At 40.9% G+C, this 19,157-nt stretch overlaps 1 protein-coding gene and 1 pseudogene across 1 annotated transcript; both read right to left on the bottom strand.

The window, feature by feature from the left end:
* Positions 1-910: 910 nt before the first annotated feature.
* LOC133854562 (putative receptor protein kinase ZmPK1) lies at positions 911-3,479 on the bottom strand. Its single transcript, XM_062290798.1, has 2 exons — positions 3,446-3,479; positions 911-1,482 (listed from the first exon to the last, which is right to left on the bottom strand). Exons 1-2 carry the CDS (start codon positions 3,477-3,479, stop codon positions 911-913), a joined length of 606 nt encoding a protein of 201 aa, XP_062146782.1.
* An 889-nt stretch (positions 3,480-4,368) lies between these two features.
* LOC133854181 (flavin-containing monooxygenase FMO GS-OX-like 4) lies at positions 4,369-13,082 on the bottom strand (annotated as a pseudogene).
* Positions 13,083-19,157: the final 6,075 nt, after the last annotated feature.

Genomic DNA, 19,157 nt, shown 5'->3' with positions numbered 1-19,157 from the left:
GCAGAGAATGCATAGGATAAGGTTTAACTGATCTGGCTATTTGGCGAACATCCTCAAGCGAAAAATGAACGTTTGTATGAATTTTAGGGTTGGTCGATCGTTCATGGAATGATCTTACACACATGATGAAGGCATATGATGTACTTTCTGACACACTATACAATACGTCAACGATCATTCGTAATGCGGACCATGGGCATTCCTAGTGGGGACTACAAATATTCATAAAAGGAATAAGAATGACTGGCTGCGTTAGCTAGGGTTTCCCTCAATCATTTGTAAAAGGGTAAATAATTTTCGTCAAGGATTTGCACCGAACGTACTAATTAAGAGTCACAAAGAATGTTCGGGAGAGAAATAAATGAATTATTAACGAAGACATTCTTTTCTCTTCATTTTATTTTTTTTTGCAAAAAGTTTTTGTTTATTGGATTAATCATTAATAAAAATATTGATTTTTATACAGGGCATCGCGCTTTAGACCATTAAAAAATAAAAATCGTATTTTTAGATTAGCTAAATGAAATGTATACAAGTATTTTCTTTTCTTTTGTTTGGATGTTTGAGATAAAGAAAATAAAAGAAAGAAAAATATATGATTTGATCATTATATATATATTGGAAAAACTACACTTTACCACCCTAATGTTTCACCCCTTTTTCAATCTTACCCCCAAAGTAAAAAAAATTATGCAATGGACCCCGACAAAGTTTCCTAATATTGCAATGTAGCCATTCCGTTAGATGATTCCGCCTTCCCTAACAGAAATTGCCGCACATGTGATTTTTGCTCTCAACTTTACCAAAATGCCCTCATGTTTCATTGGGATAGAATTCAACGTGGGATAGCTACAAAAAGCCTGACTCATATATTTTTGTTGCAATAGAGATCAAATCCCGGTTCACAACCTTAAGACCAATCGGTATGGTTTTTCATAGTATATCGTGGAAGGCATTTCCTCTCAGAACCAATAACATAGCTGAATATACTGTTGACCCCACAAATACCATGAATCTTGCAAGGTTTCTGAATGGCTTGCCATGAAATAACCCACTTCTCCTCCTTCTCTTTCCAGCTGTAGACTCGAATATCACCATCGTAATCTATTGTCAGTCTTCTATGAAGCACAGCCCCATAATCAGCTGATACCGCAGTAAAATCATCGGAAGAACTGAAGTTCCCTAAGGAATCAAGCACTGCAATTCTACTATTGTTGTTCGTGGACCTTTGAGCATCCCAACTCACAAGCCATGGATCAAACCAATAAATACTGGAAATCTCAAGTCCATCGTAAAGAAGGCAGAGAAGGATATCGTTGTCGAAGAAAAGCTTGTAGAAACTAGAGGAATAATTGCTCTGGCTCCTTGAGGAGACAAGCTTTGTATTTCTAGTGAGTAGTTGTTGGGGGAGAAGGGTATCTGTCGGAAAATGGAAGCTCTCCCACAAAGTAACACCTTCCAAAGTGTGTAGAACAAGATTACCTGTGTTGTAGAGAGACAATTGTACTGATGAACGGGAAAGAGTGTTTATCGCCCATATGGGGAACTTACCGGTATTAGTCAAGTCAAGATAAGATTTCCAGTTTTAAGAAACATGAAGGCATTTTGGTGAAGTCGAGAGCAAAAATCACACGTGTCGTGCACATGCGGCAATTTCCATCAAGGAAGATGGAATCATCTAACAGAATGTCTACATTGAAAAATTAGGAAATTTTGGTGGAATACATTGTAAATTTTTTCACTTTTGAGGCAAGATTGAAAAAGGAGTGAAACATTGAGGGGGTAAACTGTAGTTTTCTCATATATTTTAATTGTCTTTTATATGTTGGAGGATAGCAAGTATGCTTAAGAGCACTAGTAGCAAGGGAATAACTTCTGTTCGGTAGTGGCAGAAAGGAAGGGTATTTTGCCAACCAATAAGAAATCGACAAGTCAGCTAAAACTCAAAAAATGAAATGCTGCTGCCCAACCGGAAGAAATGCCGCTGCCCAACCGGAAGAGCACCATCACCGCCCCAAATCCGCAGCCCCAGGCCGGAAAGCCGCCGCCAGCGGGCCGCTCGGCCACTCCACAGAGGCCGGGAGTGGCCGCGCGGCCTCCCACGGGGTCTGGGGGTGGCTTTCGGGCCACCCCTAGATGGATCTAGGGTATGCCCGAAGGCCACCCCAGGCCCTGGGGGTGGCCGCGCGGCAACCCCCGGCCACTGGGGGGTGGCCGCGCGGCTACACCTGGTCCATGGGACGGTCGCGCGGCCATCCCCGGGGTCTGGGGGTGGCCTTCGAGCCAACCCTAGATCCATCTAGGGCTGGCCCGATGGCCACCCCAGGCTCTGCGCTGCCACCCCTGGCCACTGGGGGGTGGCCGCGCGGCTCCCCACGGTCCATGGGGCGGCCGCGCGGCCACCCCCGAGGTCTGGGGTTGGCCCGAACCTGGGGGTGGCCTTCGGGCCACCCCTTCTGTCGGGCGTCACTCACCGTCGGGTTTGGCCTGGCTGTGACGGCATCTTCCGACCCGGACAGTGGCGGTTTCCGACCTGGACGGTGTGGTCCGGCACGGGCGTTGGTGGCGTTTTCCGACTTGGGCGTTGCCGAAAGCGTCCAGACCCACGTCGGAGGAGTTGGGGTTGGCCTGGCTGTGACGGCGTGTTCCGACCCGGGCGGTGGCAGCGTGGTCCAGTACGGGCGTTGGCGGCGTGGTCTGGCCTGGGCGGTGCCGGCAGCGTTCGGCCTAGGCGGTGCCGGCGGTGTCCGGCCTGGCTGTGGTGGTGCGGATTTGGGCAGGGGCGTTCTCAGCGTGGTCCAGATTTGGTGTTTCAACAACACTTTAGTTTTTTGAGTTTTTTTGTTTTGAGATGATGTGTCAGTATATTATTGGTGGGCAAAAAACCCTTGGTTTTTGCCATAACCTGATAGAAGGGGCTCTCCTAGTAGCAAATGCCCTATAAGTAGTTCCCTTTCCTAAAATAGGGAAAATTTGGAAGAAAAAAAATTACAAAAAAGTATGTCACAGCAGATGCCCTATTATGCATCTTCATTCTTGGTGTAGCTACCCAATCCAATATTTTAATAGGAAAAAAACCTCTCTCTGACTCTCTTGTAGTTGTACCCTCACTCGCCACTCTCTTGTAGTTGTACCCTCACTCGCCATATTATCTTCCCTCTTCTCCTTCTTCTTCACCAAATTCCCACTTGTAGCCCATTGCAACACTCGCGGCCACCGCCAATGCAACACTGTCCGTCAACAAGATGCGCATGTCCACTCTCACGGCCACCGCCACTTCACCGATTCATAGTTCCTCTGCTTTATTGCCTGCTGATACAGCCCTTTCCAGCAAAGCCGAGAAAAAAACAAAGCGGTAATCGCCAGCAAGTTGTTGTCCCTCTCCAGGTCCAATCTCTCCAGCACGCTCTCGCTAAACCTCAACCATCTACGCTTCCTCTCCAACCTTTCGTCGCCTCCAACCAGCTCTCCAGGCCCATCCCCGTCCTCCACAACAAGCTGAGCGATGCCATCCGCTCGATCTCAGGAACCCAACTCCGTCAAATCCCTGAGGAAACCTCCAGAGAAGAACAAGCTCTATGGTAGCAACAACACCGGCAACCTAAACGACGCCATTGAGGAAAACGGCCGGGCCGAGTTCGTTTTCGTGAAGGATTTCCGGGGATCGACAAAGAAGACGACTGACAAAAAAGACTACTTGGCCATTTAGGACTCAGGAGGCCAAGAGCCTCAACGCAACGGTGACGGAAATAAATGAGAGAGAGTGAGAGTGAGATACAGTGAAAATAAAAAGTAAAAAATAATAATAATAATTTAATAGTATAGAGAAAGATTAAGAGAAGCTATTATAGAGTATATTTGTATAGGGAAAAAAAAAATAGTTTGATTCACTAAATTTTCTTTAAATTAGAGAAAATGGTTGGGAGTCTGCTGCCTGGTGCTCTAACTCATATAATGAAAGAAGGTGTAATTCCATACAAATTGGGGGAAATTAATACAAGTGAGTGGAATGGAATATCGAACTCTGTTCTACCATTTGCTTTGCCTATAAAAGATCACGAACAAGAGTGGTTGATTTCAACTAATTTTTTCATTCGATTCCTCTCAAAATCCCCCATCCAAATCAATCGTTAGTGGTGTACAAGGCATCATATCAAATGAATATGATAATTAAAGGGGGGTAAAGAGACAAATGCAAAATGTCATGATGTTCTTGTTATTTGTATTAGCCCTTACCCTGCCACGGTACAGACCTGGGTTCGATGAGTCTGGTGCAATCTTTTTTGTTTCCACGGGTTCGTCTCCCCCTCGCCTTGCATTCAATTGTAAGGCATACATACATAAGTAACAAAGACAAGGTCATTATATTTGAGCATTTTCTAAGCACTGTCAATCTTGATTTATTCAATTTCAGTCCCCAAGCGCTTAGAAGCCATTATTCTTAATTTACATTATTATTCAAAAATAATGTATAAACCACCAGGAATAGAAGAGAATAATAATAATGCAAGGAAAAAATGATTCTTGAAGCTTGATTACTGAGAGAGGCTTCTGTCACTAACACGATTTGAGATTTGGTTGACGAAATCCTCATGAGCTTGCAAAACCAAGTGATGATCTTCCCATTCGTCACGGTAAGACTCAGGTCGAGCAAGTTTGTTCTTTGCAGTTGAGTAATACATTTGTTTTCTCCATTCTTCATCTGCAGGACATCCACAATGGGCGGCAAGCCAAGCATTGTACTCGAACTGCAAAGTGACACCAAAAATTCTTTTTGAGCATGACTAAATTAATGTAAAGAAATCAGAACAAGAGGTATGCACTTTAATTGGCTTCAAAGGCCAAAATACATCTCTCCAACTTAGCTGGTCTCTTACCATGTGAATCAAGGTAGATTTTAGTAAATGTGTTACAATCCTTACGTAAAGATAAAGACTAACACAATACTACTTCCGGTAATCTGAGAGAGGTAGGCAGAGATATACTTATAGTTTTAACTTGCTAAGGATTGTAACATTCATCTCCCCGTACAAACATCGTTGTCCTCGAGGACAATTTGAAAAGCGAGAAATGAAGTCGGCATTCTTTTCCCAAGAAGCATTTGCTGTAGAATAACCCGCCCAATGCACCAAGATTTCTGGTATTCCCTTGTGCACCCTCCGCCCCAATATTGCTTGATGCTGGACCTGCGAATCCAGCCCGTTGGGTAGCTCGATCCCTGTAGGTTTTGTGGTACGGTGGTTACCCACATGCTGCTTAAGAACTGAGATGTGGAAAACAGGATGCAATGATTCCTTAGGCAAATCGAAAAAAGAATGCAATGAGTACAATTTTTTTCAAAATCTTAAATGATTCTCCTTGTGATGCTTCTTGTAAATTTGTGCCATTCGATGTTGAGCTTTTAGCAAACGATCCCTTGCCTCTCTAAGTAGCTGATCACGCTTCACTAGTCTTCTCAACGGCTTCCACCTGTGTTGTGCCCTTGACATATGATAACAATGTGGGAGAAGATCTTCCATACACCAATTCAAATAGAGTTATGATATGAGCTGAAACGGTACTAGTGTTATAGCAGTACTCAACCCATAGAAGCCACGTAACCTATTCTTTAAGCTTTGAACTCGTTAGATGTCGTAAGTACATCTCCACCGTGCGATTAAGGACTTCCGTTTACCCGTCAGTTTGCAAATGATAAGCCGATCTAAAATTGCATTTAGTTTCATGAAGTGAAAAAAATTCAGTCCAAAAATGATTTGTCAATGTTGGATCTCAATCACACACAATGGACCCCGGCATGGTGTGTCAACGACACAAAACTGAGACAACCATGCCTTTGGGCCTCTTGCAACCTAGCCAGTCAATAACCACCAGAATAGTGGATTTCCCGTGCGACTTGGGTAAACTAATAATGAAGGCCATTGAGACCTCAGTCCAAACTTTAGTACGGGTTGGTAAATGTTGCAAGAGGCCCAAAGGCATGGTCGTCTCAGTTTTGTGTCATTGACACACTTCGTACTGCCTAATAAAGGCCTTGACCCGCTTCTTCATTTTTGCCAGTAAAACACTATCTTTAGCATCTTCATGGTTTTAAAGAGTTCTTCGTGTGTGTCCCATGTATTTCTGCAATGATGGGCTAAATGAAAGAAGTGCTGGGCAAATATACCAGCTCCATAAAGAAAATCAGGCCCTCCTTGAATTGCCATGGCCCACCGCCTCTCCTTGTATTCTGACAACTAGAGCTTGGAGTTCTAGATCAGATTGAATTTTTTCTTGAATAGGCTCTAGCCAATGTGGCACTCGATGAGAAATAGCCATCAATGTATTCAGATCTTCTATTCGTGACAGGGCATCGGCTACTGAAATTTATTTTCCCCGCTCATACTCAATCTCATAAACTTATTCCAATAATTTTACCAACCACTGTTGCTGGGCTGCGGTTGATATAGTATGATCCAATAGAAATTTCAGGCTTTTCTGATCAGTGCAAACAATAAATTTTGAACCCAAAAAATAGGTTCTCCACTTTTAGAGTGCCAAGACTAATGCCAGCATATCTTTTTCATAGGTAGATAGTCTGAGCTCTCTCCCTTGGTATCTTTGCTAAAATAAGCTATGTGTCAGTTTTCTTGCAGCAAGACCACCCCAATGCCTAACCCAGAGGCATCACATTCTGTAACGACCCACTCCCAATGACACAATATTGTCCACTTTTGGCTTCCCAAACCAGACTTCCTAGGAGGTCACCCATCCTAGTACTGCTCTCGCAGAAGCACGCTTAACTGCGGAGTTCCAATAGGTTCACCGCCATCACGGCTTTAAAACGCGATGTTGTGGTATCAGAGCACGCCGTAGCCATGGTGACCCACCCACAATATTGTCCTCTTTGGTATCTTGGGACTGCTCGAACCCTCAACCTCAAGGCTTTGTTCCTTACACCCAACCATCTAGGCTCTAGACGCGTTGTGTCATAAAGGGTGCATTTATACATATAAGCACATCCTCATTCTCAGGTGATGTGAGACGTCACAATCACCCCCTCTTTGGACCCAGCGTCCCCGCTGGCGTCCCTCATTGGGCTTGTGCACGCTCCCACCATCTCAGGCTGGGCAATGGCTCTGATACCATTTGTAACGACCCACTCCCAATGACACAATATTGTCCATTTTTGGCTCCCCAAACCAGACTTCCCAGGAGATCACCCATCCTGGTACTGCTCTCGCAGAAGCACGCTTAACTGCGGAGTTCCGATAGGTTCATCGCCATCACGGCTTTAAAACTCGTTGTTGTGGTATCAGAGCACGCCGCAGCCATGGTGACCCACCCACAATATTGTCCTCTTTGGTATCTTGGGACTGCTCGAACCCTCAACCTCAAGGCTTTGTTCCTTACACCCAACCATCTGGGCTCTAGACGCGTTGTGTCATAAAGGGTGCATTTATACATATAAGCACATCCTCATTCCCAGGCGATGTGGGATGTCACACATTCTACTATGAATGGTTTGGAAAAATCAGGTAAAGCCAGAACTGGGGCCTGGGTCATAGCCCGTTTCAGCTCATTAAAGGATTCATTTGCATGGGCTGACCATCCAAAGGCATTCTTTTGAGTAATTCTTTTGAGTTTGGGCCACCCCATTATTGAATCAATTTTTCTAGGATCCATCTCCACCCCTTGCGGAGAAGTTGTGTCCCAAATAGCACACCTCAATTTTGCCAAATTGGCATTTATCTCTCCTCAGGAACAATTGATGGGTCAATAAAATTTCAAAAACTTGGGCCACATGATGCAAGTGTTCCACCTAGGTTTTGCTATAAATTAAAATAACATCAAAGCAAACTAAAACAAACTTCCAAATTACCTTCTGAAAGATGTTCCTTAGGGCCCGAAAGGCGGACCGGGCATTGGATAGCCCAAACTGCATTACTAGAAATTCATAGTGCCCATGCTGGCTCCGAAATGCCGTCTTTTCAGTATCTAGTGGATGAACTCTGATCTGATGATAGCCAAAACGTAAGTCCAATTTGGAGAAAACTCTGGCCCCCATGTAACTCATTCAGAAGATCATCTATCACAGGTATGGGGAAATTAAATAAATTTCCCATGATTGGATTCAAAGCTCAGTAGTCAACACAAGATCTCCATGATCCATCGTGTTTCTTCTTGTGCTAACTGTTACTACTATCGAATTTAAAAACCAAGAGACTTGCCACTCAATTTCATTTTTTTTTTTTTGATAAAAGGATACTCATAAGGCCGAACTCTGACCAGACCATGGCTTGACAACATTGGAACTTTATGATTATAGGCTCTGGCAAGTGGTAGGCCTTTGGGCTCATGAAACAGGCTAGAGTAGTGATCAAGTAAGGCCTGGATATCGGGCTCCACTTCTTCAAATCGGGCTCCCTTTCTCCTAAGTGGACTGCTTTGATTTGTCGTACCCCTGCAGCAGCCACGAGTTTCAGAAACTTTGTCCCATCTACCACCTTATCTTGAGGCGTTGAAATTCCCCGAAACACTTCCCGGTCTCCTTCCCACACAAAACACATCCATAGACTTGAAAAATCCCACAAAATGGGACCTAAGACCCTCAGCCACAGCCCCTAATATAGCCTCACATCCTTCAATATCTAGTATGTAGAAGTCCACCACAAAGGAAACGTTTTCCAGCCATATGGTGATTCAACGACAAACACCCCCATTGAGCAGCCATTCGCCGTTAGCCACGAGGACCTCCAGTCTTCCTCCCTTCGTCCACGAGATTCCCACTCTTTGGGCCATGGCGGTGCTGATGAAGTTGTGGGTGCTTCCACTATCAAAGAGAAGCAGGATTTTGCAGCCACCCATAGTCTTTTTTATCCACATCGAGCAAGGATCGTGAGCTCCGGTGATGGCGTGTATAGAAATTGCTGGCAGCTCCTCCCCTACTCTGAGAAATCCTTTGAAATTTTCCGCATCGACCCATTCTGGTAGTGCTTCCTCTTCATCATCCTTCAATTCTAGCCAAAATAATTTGGCACATCGATGGCCAGGTTTGAATTTCTCGTCACAATTCAAACACAACCCTCTGTCCCTTCTGTCTTTTAATTCTTCTGCTATGAGTTTTTTGATTTGGGGACTCTTGGCTAGGGTTAGCACCCACGATGGCATGGGTGGCAGACTGGGGGGCCTCAGGGGTTCCAGCAAACTGTTCCGGCATTGGGCTTGTTGCTTGGCTTCGTACCGCCGTGCCAAGCCTACTGCAGCGATGAGGCTTGTGGGGCGTGCTGCTTGAACCTCCGTGCGTATCGTGTTAAGCCCACTGATGAAACGCCCCAATTGGTGTTCAAGAGAAAATTTGCCAACACGACTTAGGAGTCTTTTGAATTGAATTTGATAGTCACGCACTAACCCAACCTGTTTCAGCTTAGATAAATAATCCAAAAAAAAAAAATCCTCAAAAAGGGTTGGACCATACTTGGCGTGGAGACCCCCCCTCTTTCAAGGCATCACTACTCTTTTCGTTACGGTAGGCAGCTAAGGGTAGTCTCTCCTCCTCATTTGTACCATGGAATTCAAAAAATTGCTTGATCCGGTAAATCCAACTAGTCGAGTCGTCATTGCTACAATAGCGTGGAAAATCTAACTTAGACACCCTAGGAGCCGTTGATCCACTGGTGCCCAAACCTCTCTGGGTAATTCGTGGTCCTTCGCTGCAATTATTAGATCAACTCCCTGTGTTGGTGTGTCAATGATCAAACCTGAAATTCATTGCTGTGAAAGCTCCCGCATCGTAGAATCAAATTTAGTCTCCAATGGTTCCATCCGTTGCTTGGAAGGCAACGAGGAAGGTGAAGACATTGTTGGCTCTAGTACCAAGTTGTTATGTGCCTTAGAAATAGACTGCATAACTGGACCGTGGACTGGAAAGTTAGTATGATGGTCCTGCGTAACTTCACTATGGTTACCATAAAGAACAAAGATAGAGGCTTTTACATGGACCTCAAGGCCTCACAACGCAAGCATTGATTTTACTGAATAATTCTCTACCCATACTTTATTCCAATACTGCACTTAAATGAAGGTTACAACACTGACTTAGACTAGGATTAGGACTTATAGTCCCACTTGGACTTGGACTCTTACATAACTAGGATTAGGACTGATAGTCTCACTCAGACTAGGACTATGACTCTTGCATAAAGATAAAGACTAACACAATACTAATCCCAATAATCTGAGAGACGTAGGTAGAGATATACTTATAGTCTTAACTTGATATCTAGTGCGAGCAGTATTTAGACACCCTTATGTTCTTTCATTGTGCCAGTTTGGGACCATTTAACAACACATTGAAAATGGGCCATTAGCCACCATACTAAATTAATGTGAGCTCACAAAAGTACCAAACATCAAAATAGACCATGTAAGGCTCCTGGCTTGAGCAAATATATACCTGACTACCACCCAAATTGTGAGTGTATCGCTTAGGCATGCCAGAAACTTCGGCCGATGAGTAGAAAGCTTCAACATCTTCCATCATCTCTTGTTGTGATGGAAGCATGAGTCGATTAGACAAGACACCAGCTACCCACTTGCCTTGTAATTCATACATGGGGAAAGTAATAACCTGGCACCAACCAAATACAAAGATTTTCTTCCACCATTAACTAAGATCAAAATAATATATATCCAACTAAAAACCAAGGGCATACTATGATAAGTAGGGATAAACCTTCAACGGTAACCCAACAAAGGAAAGCAATGGGGCCAAGACTGGTGGGAAAATGTGCTTGTACAGTGGCCCCACACGGTTGTCATCCACAGTCACGAAGCCATCAGTTTCAAGAAAAGGAAAATGATACTTGTACCTTTAAATGAGAAAGGCTTTGGTTGTTAAAGTTTCCTTTATCTTAACAAAGGACCCAAAATATAAAACATTCACAAAACACTTAAAACTGTTTTCACTCAAATTGATTTATGTCATGTCAAAATACTTTTCAAACCAAAAAGAAAAATCACACTCCATTCCCACAACTTTTAATTATCATTCAATGTTTCATTTTGGGTTCACTCACAAATTTTACATTCAATATGAAACTTTCTGTAAAGAGAATTTTGGTCCTAGATGAAGCTAAGGCCAAATAATGGAGTTTTCAGCATACCCTGTGCAGTGAAGAATGACATCAGCAAGGATAAAGCTACGGTCTTGGAAATATACAGTTCCATCTTCACGGACACTTTGTATCTGCATCAATTTAGTATTAAGATTAGCACTTTAGATCAACTTTACCCAGAATCACAGTGAAAGGATTTTACTCGAATAACTTGTCATAATAACCACCCAATTGTCACCATGGGAAAGGATTTTACCATAGGATGAAGCCACATGTTATCATAGCCAGCCTGCTTTCCAAATGTTCCATCTCCAATTGTTCTCGCAGCAATATGTACTTCTTTGGCAACACCAGCTATGTCCCGAGAAATATCAACAGCACTTGCTGAACTCCCTATCAAAACTACAATCTGTCAAAAGCATACTTGTTCACTATCCAAACTTTTAAATACCCAAAAAAAATAAGGATGAAGTAGATAGAAACCTGGCACATACTTGATCTCGAAAAGGCTCGGGAACACGGTAATTGTGGCTATGAATTTGCTTCCCAGGCCATTTACTCATGCCTGAAAAGAAAAAGAAAAGAATAAGCTTCTAACCGATTGATTTAATGGTTGGTTTGGATATAGAGAATAATAAGTTTTCTTCTCGGGTATTTGTTCAAAATCCGAAAACCCGCATCACACCCGCAAAAAACCCGAATTCTATTATTCTCAAGGCTGTCTTTCAGATTAATGGTGGGACCCACGCGCAGGAAAAGTTGACTAAAAAAACACGTGGGTCCAACATTTAAATAATAAAATATTAATAATTTAAATAAAAAATAAATAAATAAATGAAATTAAAAATAAAAACAGAGGGGTGGCTGCCACCTGACCCTCTTGGGGAGGCCACGCGGCCTCCCCCTACTACTGGAGGTGGCCGCGCGGCCACCCCCGACCCTTGGGGGAGGCCGCGCGGCCTCCCCCGACCACTGGGGGTGGCCGCGGGGCCACCCCCGACCTCCTCTGGGGGTGGCGCGCGGCCACCCCCAAAGGTGTGGCTGCCGGCAGCCACCCCTTGCTTCATTTTTTATTTTATTTTTTTATTTTTTAATTTTGATTTTAATTATTTTTTAAAAAAAAAAAATTATTTATTTTTTTAATTAAATAATCAATATATAATAAATTATTATTTCACACAACTTTTTAAAATACCAATCATTATATACAACTTTTTAAACTTTCAATCATTTATTACCATTAAAATATAATATTTTTCAATCTCAAAATTCAACACCCAAACACAATTTTTTATCTCGATATTTGTAAATAGAATTAGAATTCAATTCTAATTCTAAAAATTCAATACCCAAACGAGCAATTCACAATTCCTATTCATGTACCCAACACATACCGGGAATTTCAGCGACACGAGGCTCGGTGTAGTGGCCGTTACTCACAACAACGGCGTCAAAAATCTCATCCACACTCGTTTCGTCTCTGCCTCTCTTTCTTGATATCACTTTCCATTTCGAGCCCTCCACTAATCCCACGCGCACTACCTCTGTCTCCAGCCGCACCAACTCAGCAATCCCAAACTCGCGCGCGAAGTCTTCGAGATACATGAGGACCTCTCGGTGACCCGGGAAGCGCCTCGGATCTCGGTCTGGGTCGTCCCGTGAGACGAAAGGGTAGTCCCGGAAACCCATGCACTCCCGGGGGAGGTTCGTGCGGAGGGAGCGGTAGAGGCTCGAGTGGACCGTGGTCCGGGTGGGGCCGAGCCCGAGCAGGTCCGACTCGACCTTTGGGGTGTAGACCCAGGTGCCGCCCACCTGGTGGGCTTGCTCGAAGACCACCACGCTGAGACCCTCGCGCTGGAGCTCCCGGGCCGTTACAAGGCCGCCGGCGCCAGCTCCAATCACGGCCACGTGGCAAGACGCGAGTGGCATGGGCAGTTGTCGTATTGTTGTCGAAGTTGTTCCTGCGATTGCCATTTTCATTGTGATAGAAAGAAGAGCTCGCAAATAAGTGACCCGGATAAAAAGACAGAAATTTTTCTAACAAAATGATTTTTTTAATTTAGTGTATAAAATTATTATGTATCCCTAAATATATAAAAAGTATATAATTTCTTAATTAATATGTAAAAAAAAATATATGATTTTAAAATAAAAGTTATTAAAATTATTAGCGCCTAGGTTCACTCATTATTCTTGTACCAGACATAAAACAAAAGGTTGCTGTTAACGAGTGTTTTTAAAAAAATTCCATTCAACTTGTCAAAAAAAAAAAAAAAATTCCATTCAAGACTACTTATTTATTTTTATGAATTTTCTTTGCATATTGTTCTTCAAAATTAAACTACACCTATATTTTAATATTTTTAAGTTTCGATTTTTTGTCAATTTGAAATCTAAATTTCGAACTTATTGATCTCTAAAATTTGTTCATTTTTTGTTAATGTATTTTTTTTTTTTTTGGTGAAAATTTGTTAATCATAATCCTATTACTATCCTTTAAAAATGTACGTTTGAAAAACAAAAGATGTCATTTTAGTGAAAAAATTAAAAATTAAAAGAATTGAGAAGGAATATAGTTGGAATCTGTTAGGGCAGTTTCTGTTATGGTGTAAACTGCATGTTCTTCAATTTTTTTCACGCTCTCAAAATCACCACAAAACAACAAATCAAGGGACCCTTTCAGGGGTTTCACTTCAATGCTTAAATTAGCTTTTGGAACAAAAATATATTCATTGCATAAAATAATTAGTCTGTTGTTTATACATGAGGTTTGAGCCTATTTATAGGCAAAGAGGTATAGGGAAACCTGAATTAGGTTTCCTACTCCTACTTGACTTAGGAGTGTTGTTAGCGTTTGATTTGGAGTTGGATTCCTTATTGGACGTAGGATCTAGTTCGGATCTTCAGGGATTCCCAAATCTTTAATGATTATATTCGGACCGAGAGTCCTATCCCAATTCTACAGGGAATATCACTGTTGATCAGATTCTTTAAGATGTTCTAATTGAACCAGATTGTGACTCCTACCCCAATTCAACTTGGATTAGAGTTCTAATTTGGATTTCGTTAGATAAGGTTGATACCACTTTCCGAGACATGCTTTGTCCCTGGCCTTGGTTGGTTGATACCTGAGTTACAGAGACATGCTTGTCCCAGGCCTTGGCTGACTGATACCTGAGTTCCCGAGACATGTTTATCCCTAGCCTTGGTTAAACTCTCAGTCTCGAGATGTCTGCATTCTCGAGACTCAATCTAGATGAATTTGTTGTCTCTTATCCTCGGAAATAGCCATTTTAAAGGATGGAATCTATCTCCCTAGATTGGCCTACCTGGGAGTCCTGGCGTCTCAGCTTAGGGCCTCCAATTTTCCTTGGGCCGGTATTGACTTGGTGGCCCATGGTTCTTCAAATGGGCCGATATGAGTTGATTTATTCCCAGCAATTACCCACCAATTCCTTTAGCGAAAGCATATTCGGATAATGAGAAATATGTGTCTCGAAAAAATTTGAGTCTTGGCTCCTTCGGAGGCTTGAACAATCTTTAGCTTCCTACTCTTTGACTATCTTGGGTACGAGGCTGCCGAGGATGATGCTCCTCAGTAAACTTTGTAATCTCCTTCCAGAAATGTGTGATGCTTTTGTGATTTCTGAAAACCTGAAACATGTAGCCTACAAATTCTAGGGGTTAATTCGCGCCCCCCCCCCCCCCCCCCCCCCCCCATGCCTTTTTGTTTTTTGCCTTAGGGTTTTTTTCCCTATCCCGAGAGATGGCCTCCCACCTCATGAAAATCGAGGCTTGTCTACAAGGTACCTATAAATTTGTAACCTACAAACTGAGGGTTACCTTCGACCCCCCATGCCTTCTTAGTTTATTTTATTTTATTTTTTTCCTTAGGGTTTTCTCCCTACCTTGTTTTTTATAGGGTTGTCTCCCTCCCTTGTTTTCTCTGCAGGTTTTCTCCCTTGATTTGCCTTAGGGTTTTCCCTCATCCTTGTTTTTTATACGGTTGTATCTCTGCCTTGTTTTCTCTTCATGGTTTTCTTACTGGATTTTTAGGGTTTTTCTATTTGGAATTGGTTTGCATATTGCGCAATGGAAAATAAAATTACCAAATCCAAGAACGAACTTTATAATAAACAGGCAAAGAACAATGTTATTTTAAAAATAAACTATAAATCATAAACACTTACTTGAATGTGTTTAAAATAAACGGCCACTCATTGGCTATATGGACAAGATTAAGCTCCTTTCTCCTCGATAAAAAACATGTGATGAGAGTGGGCTCTCAACTTGCTCTTCAAAATTTAAACTTCTTCTCGAGAGTTAATTCAAGAATATTAGTTCTTAATAAAAACTAAAGAAATATAGCAAAATAGCTTCTTTTTTTTTAAGAGTTATAGACATGTCTATTCATAGGCTCAGAATACTAGAAGCCTGGAAGATTTAAGCAATGTGGGACAAGCTGCAGTTGAAGTTATAGATAAGTTAGAACTCCTTTATAGTGGTGGACGGCTAGGGCTAGGAAAAACTGGTGTGCTGTCGTAGACAACCAAAAATAAAACCTTTACTTCTAAAAATACATGTAGTAGTGTAAGTAAGGGTCGATCCCACGGAGAGTATTTAGCCTAGTTTTATGCTGCGTGAATAAGGATGAGGGGGTTTGAGTATAACAAAAACAATTTTAAGAAGAATAACTAAGGAACAATTCAAATTAAAGTAAAAATCAAAAGAACAAACATTGGTCTAAGTCAACATCCACCTTCGAAATTTTACAACTGATCATCGATGCAAGTATATATTAATTCATATTTTGAATATTCACTGTTGGAACTCTTTCCCTATTTCTCCTTAGCCGTAGTTAATTAGAAAATAAGCGATCTAATTAACCTTAACTACTAAACAACCCAAGACAAGCGCTAAATGTTTAATCTAGTAGCAGCCTTAAGAATTAGAGAGATCGATGAAGCTAAACAATACAAGCACAAGTGGTTGCATTTAATTTCATCGAGCGTGCTTCCTAAGATCTTAATTTCTGACGCAGCAAATCATTAAATCTTAGTTGCTTCACAAATTAGAGGGATCAAACAATTATGGTGTAGTGTACGCGTGACTAAAAAGGAAAAGTTGGTTCATTGCGAAAACTCAATTAGTTTAATATCACTGAGGTCTCAGTATTATGTACTGAGACGGTGAACTCACTATTTCACCTATACAGATGTGAAAAACTCTCACAACTGTATAAATGATATTCCTTTGGCTGCAGGTACTCCGGTCATAGTTGATGAGGTTGTAGATGTGCATTTGAGATATTATGACCGAAGCTCGCCGTGACGGTTATAATTGCGGGATATGGGCGTCCTCAATTTTATAGGTTTTGTTTATGGCTTGTGATGCCTGTTTCACTTGTTATTATATAAAAACATCTCTGTTATGTAATTATATTGAGGAAAGACTTAAACAGATAGATGTTAAATGACTCTTGTTGTAATTAATTTGTGATAAATGTTTAATATGTGATTTCTGCTATTAGATTTATGTTTTCCGCTGCATAGTTAGATAAATGTCATACTCTGATTTATCATGTACATATTATGGGGTATGTACCATATGTTGGCTTTGCGACATATCGCCGTGCCACTGTGAAGATCCATTTGTATTTTAAGAGATTAATGTTTATGAAATGTTTTGTATAAAAAAAAAAAAAAAAAAAAAAAAGGGTTGTCACAAAAACATAGATTCTGATTCTCTAATCGCAAATTCTAATTCTCGTTCTCTATATTTTCTGTGATTTGTCAAATAGCAATCTAATTTGTGAAATTGTAGTATAGGTTGTATTGGTCTTATATATTGGTTTGGTTATAGACACATTCACAAATTACAAAGTTGTATAGTTTAAATGTAATAGGTTTAAAGTTTGCACAAATTTCAAAACAGAAGGAAAAAAAATAGGGCTAAAAGTGGCGCCCTTTATTTCATGCTTTTTAGAGTCTTGTTTTATGGAACTGGTGTCAAAAACTCCAATTACATTATGTTTATTTTTTATAAATTGTATTATATATATCCTTGAAATTTATAAAAGATTGTTCGTAGTCATAAATGGAATTGGAAAATCCATATAGACTATAACATGTCAATCTTAACAATCTATCTTGATTAGGAGAAGTAGGAAGGGCTTCAGATTGATATGTTGGTGTAAGTGCAATGTAGTACTATGCACCGAACGGACTACGTGAGTCATCATTCTTTCAACACTGTGATTAAGAATGATGTACATGCATGACGACTTATAGCAGTTACACTAAATCCTAAGAAGATTGTGAACTCAGATGTAAAGTGTATGTCACTCTGATGTACAAGAATGAGATCAAATCTCTGGTCAATACTTATGTGCTTTGGGTGATTGCGTGTAGAATTATGAGAACACATTTTGTTTTGTGCAAGGTGAGATGAAAATCTCACATGGTACAAAAATGAGTATCAAGGAAAAGAGATAGTAAATTAAGTAATAGTGTATTGACTTTGGGTCGACTACGGAATGATTTCATGGATGGGTAATATATAATAAATAAGTATGTCGCTGGAATTGATTTTATTAATTTGAAAATACATATTAAAGTGCAGTCACATTTGTTTAGTGGAATCATTTTTTATTAAATACGGCTGTGTGATATTGTCACAAACATGTTTAAAGCTAATTGTATTTTTCCCTTTAGGTCCCTCTTTGAGCTCATGTAAATTGACCATATGCTATGAGCTTCGGTTGTGTATTTATTTATTTTAGATTGTTTTATTTGATAAAATAGGGCCAAAAGAATATGATTCCTAAGCGGCTCATTACTTAGAGATGATTAGGCTTATGAATTAATTTCCTATGGGCTTAAGCAATTAAATAGCTATGGGCTTAAGGAATTAATTTCCTATGAGCTTAAGTATTTAAGAGTTATGGTCTTTTGGAATTAATTCCAAAAGGCTTAAGAAGAGATTAAGGAGCATTGGGCCTAAGGGATAAAACCCAAGCACATGCTAGAAAATTAGTAGCAATAGAGTTAGGATTAAATCCGAAAAATGATTATTGCACAACCCACTTATACAACTCCTACACAACCCAAGACATATTGGTGAGACCTATGCATGGTAGGACCTATATGCCTTAAAATCCCAGTCCTACAACTCTTTCTTATCTCCTGACTCTATCATAAGTGTAAATTCAAGTCTATAAATAGAGGGCCATTGTGAAGTATTATTTATCAATTCAATGCTTCAAGTTATGAGTCTACACTCATAGTCATATTCAGTCATTAGAGATAAGATCTGAAGGTTGAGTCAAGAACATGTTCTTCACCATTCAACATGTAATGAGCAAATCAACCAAAGTCCACTGGCCCTGGTAGCCTAGGAGAGGCCGATTTCGATTGTAATTACCTTAAACACGTTAGTTTAATTAATCTAGCCTTGTTTATTTTGAAGAATAATTTTCTGGGATCGGACTTTGATTAGCGCATGATCCCCAACATTGTTTTTGTCAAAGTTTTTCAAAGTGCACTACAAAAAAAAAATGGCTTTTTGAGTCGTTTTAACAAAACGGCTCTAATTAGAGCCCTTTTCAACAAAAGAGGCTCTAATTTGAGCCGTTTTAAAAACGCGGCTCTAATTAGAGCCCTTTTAACGAAAACGGCTCGAATTAGAGCCACTTTTTTAAAAAGGGCTCTAAATAATTTTGAGCCGTTTTGGTTAAAATGGCTCTAATTCGAGTCGTTTTACTTAAAACAGCTCAAATTAGAGCCGCTTTTTTAAAATGGCTCTAAATAATTTTGAGCCGTTTTGTTTAAAAGGGCTCTAATTAGAGTCGTTTTACTTAAAACGGCTCTAAATTATTTAGAGCCGTTTTGGTTAAAATGGCTTTAATTTGAGCCGTGTTGGTTAAAACGGCTCTAATTAGAGCCGTTTTGGTTAGAACGGCTTGAAATAATTTTGAACCGTTTTGATCAAAACGATCAATCACACATGATCATACCACGATCGATCACATAGATCGTACGATGGAACATGGTCTTACCACGATGG

Source organism: Alnus glutinosa, chromosome 13, assembly GCF_958979055.1.
Source record: "Alnus glutinosa chromosome 13, dhAlnGlut1.1, whole genome shotgun sequence".
Taxonomy (NCBI): domain Eukaryota; kingdom Viridiplantae; phylum Streptophyta; class Magnoliopsida; order Fagales; family Betulaceae; genus Alnus; species Alnus glutinosa.
The sequence above is the reverse complement of the archived record's forward strand: the minus strand, read 5'-3'. Positions and strand labels throughout refer to the sequence as shown.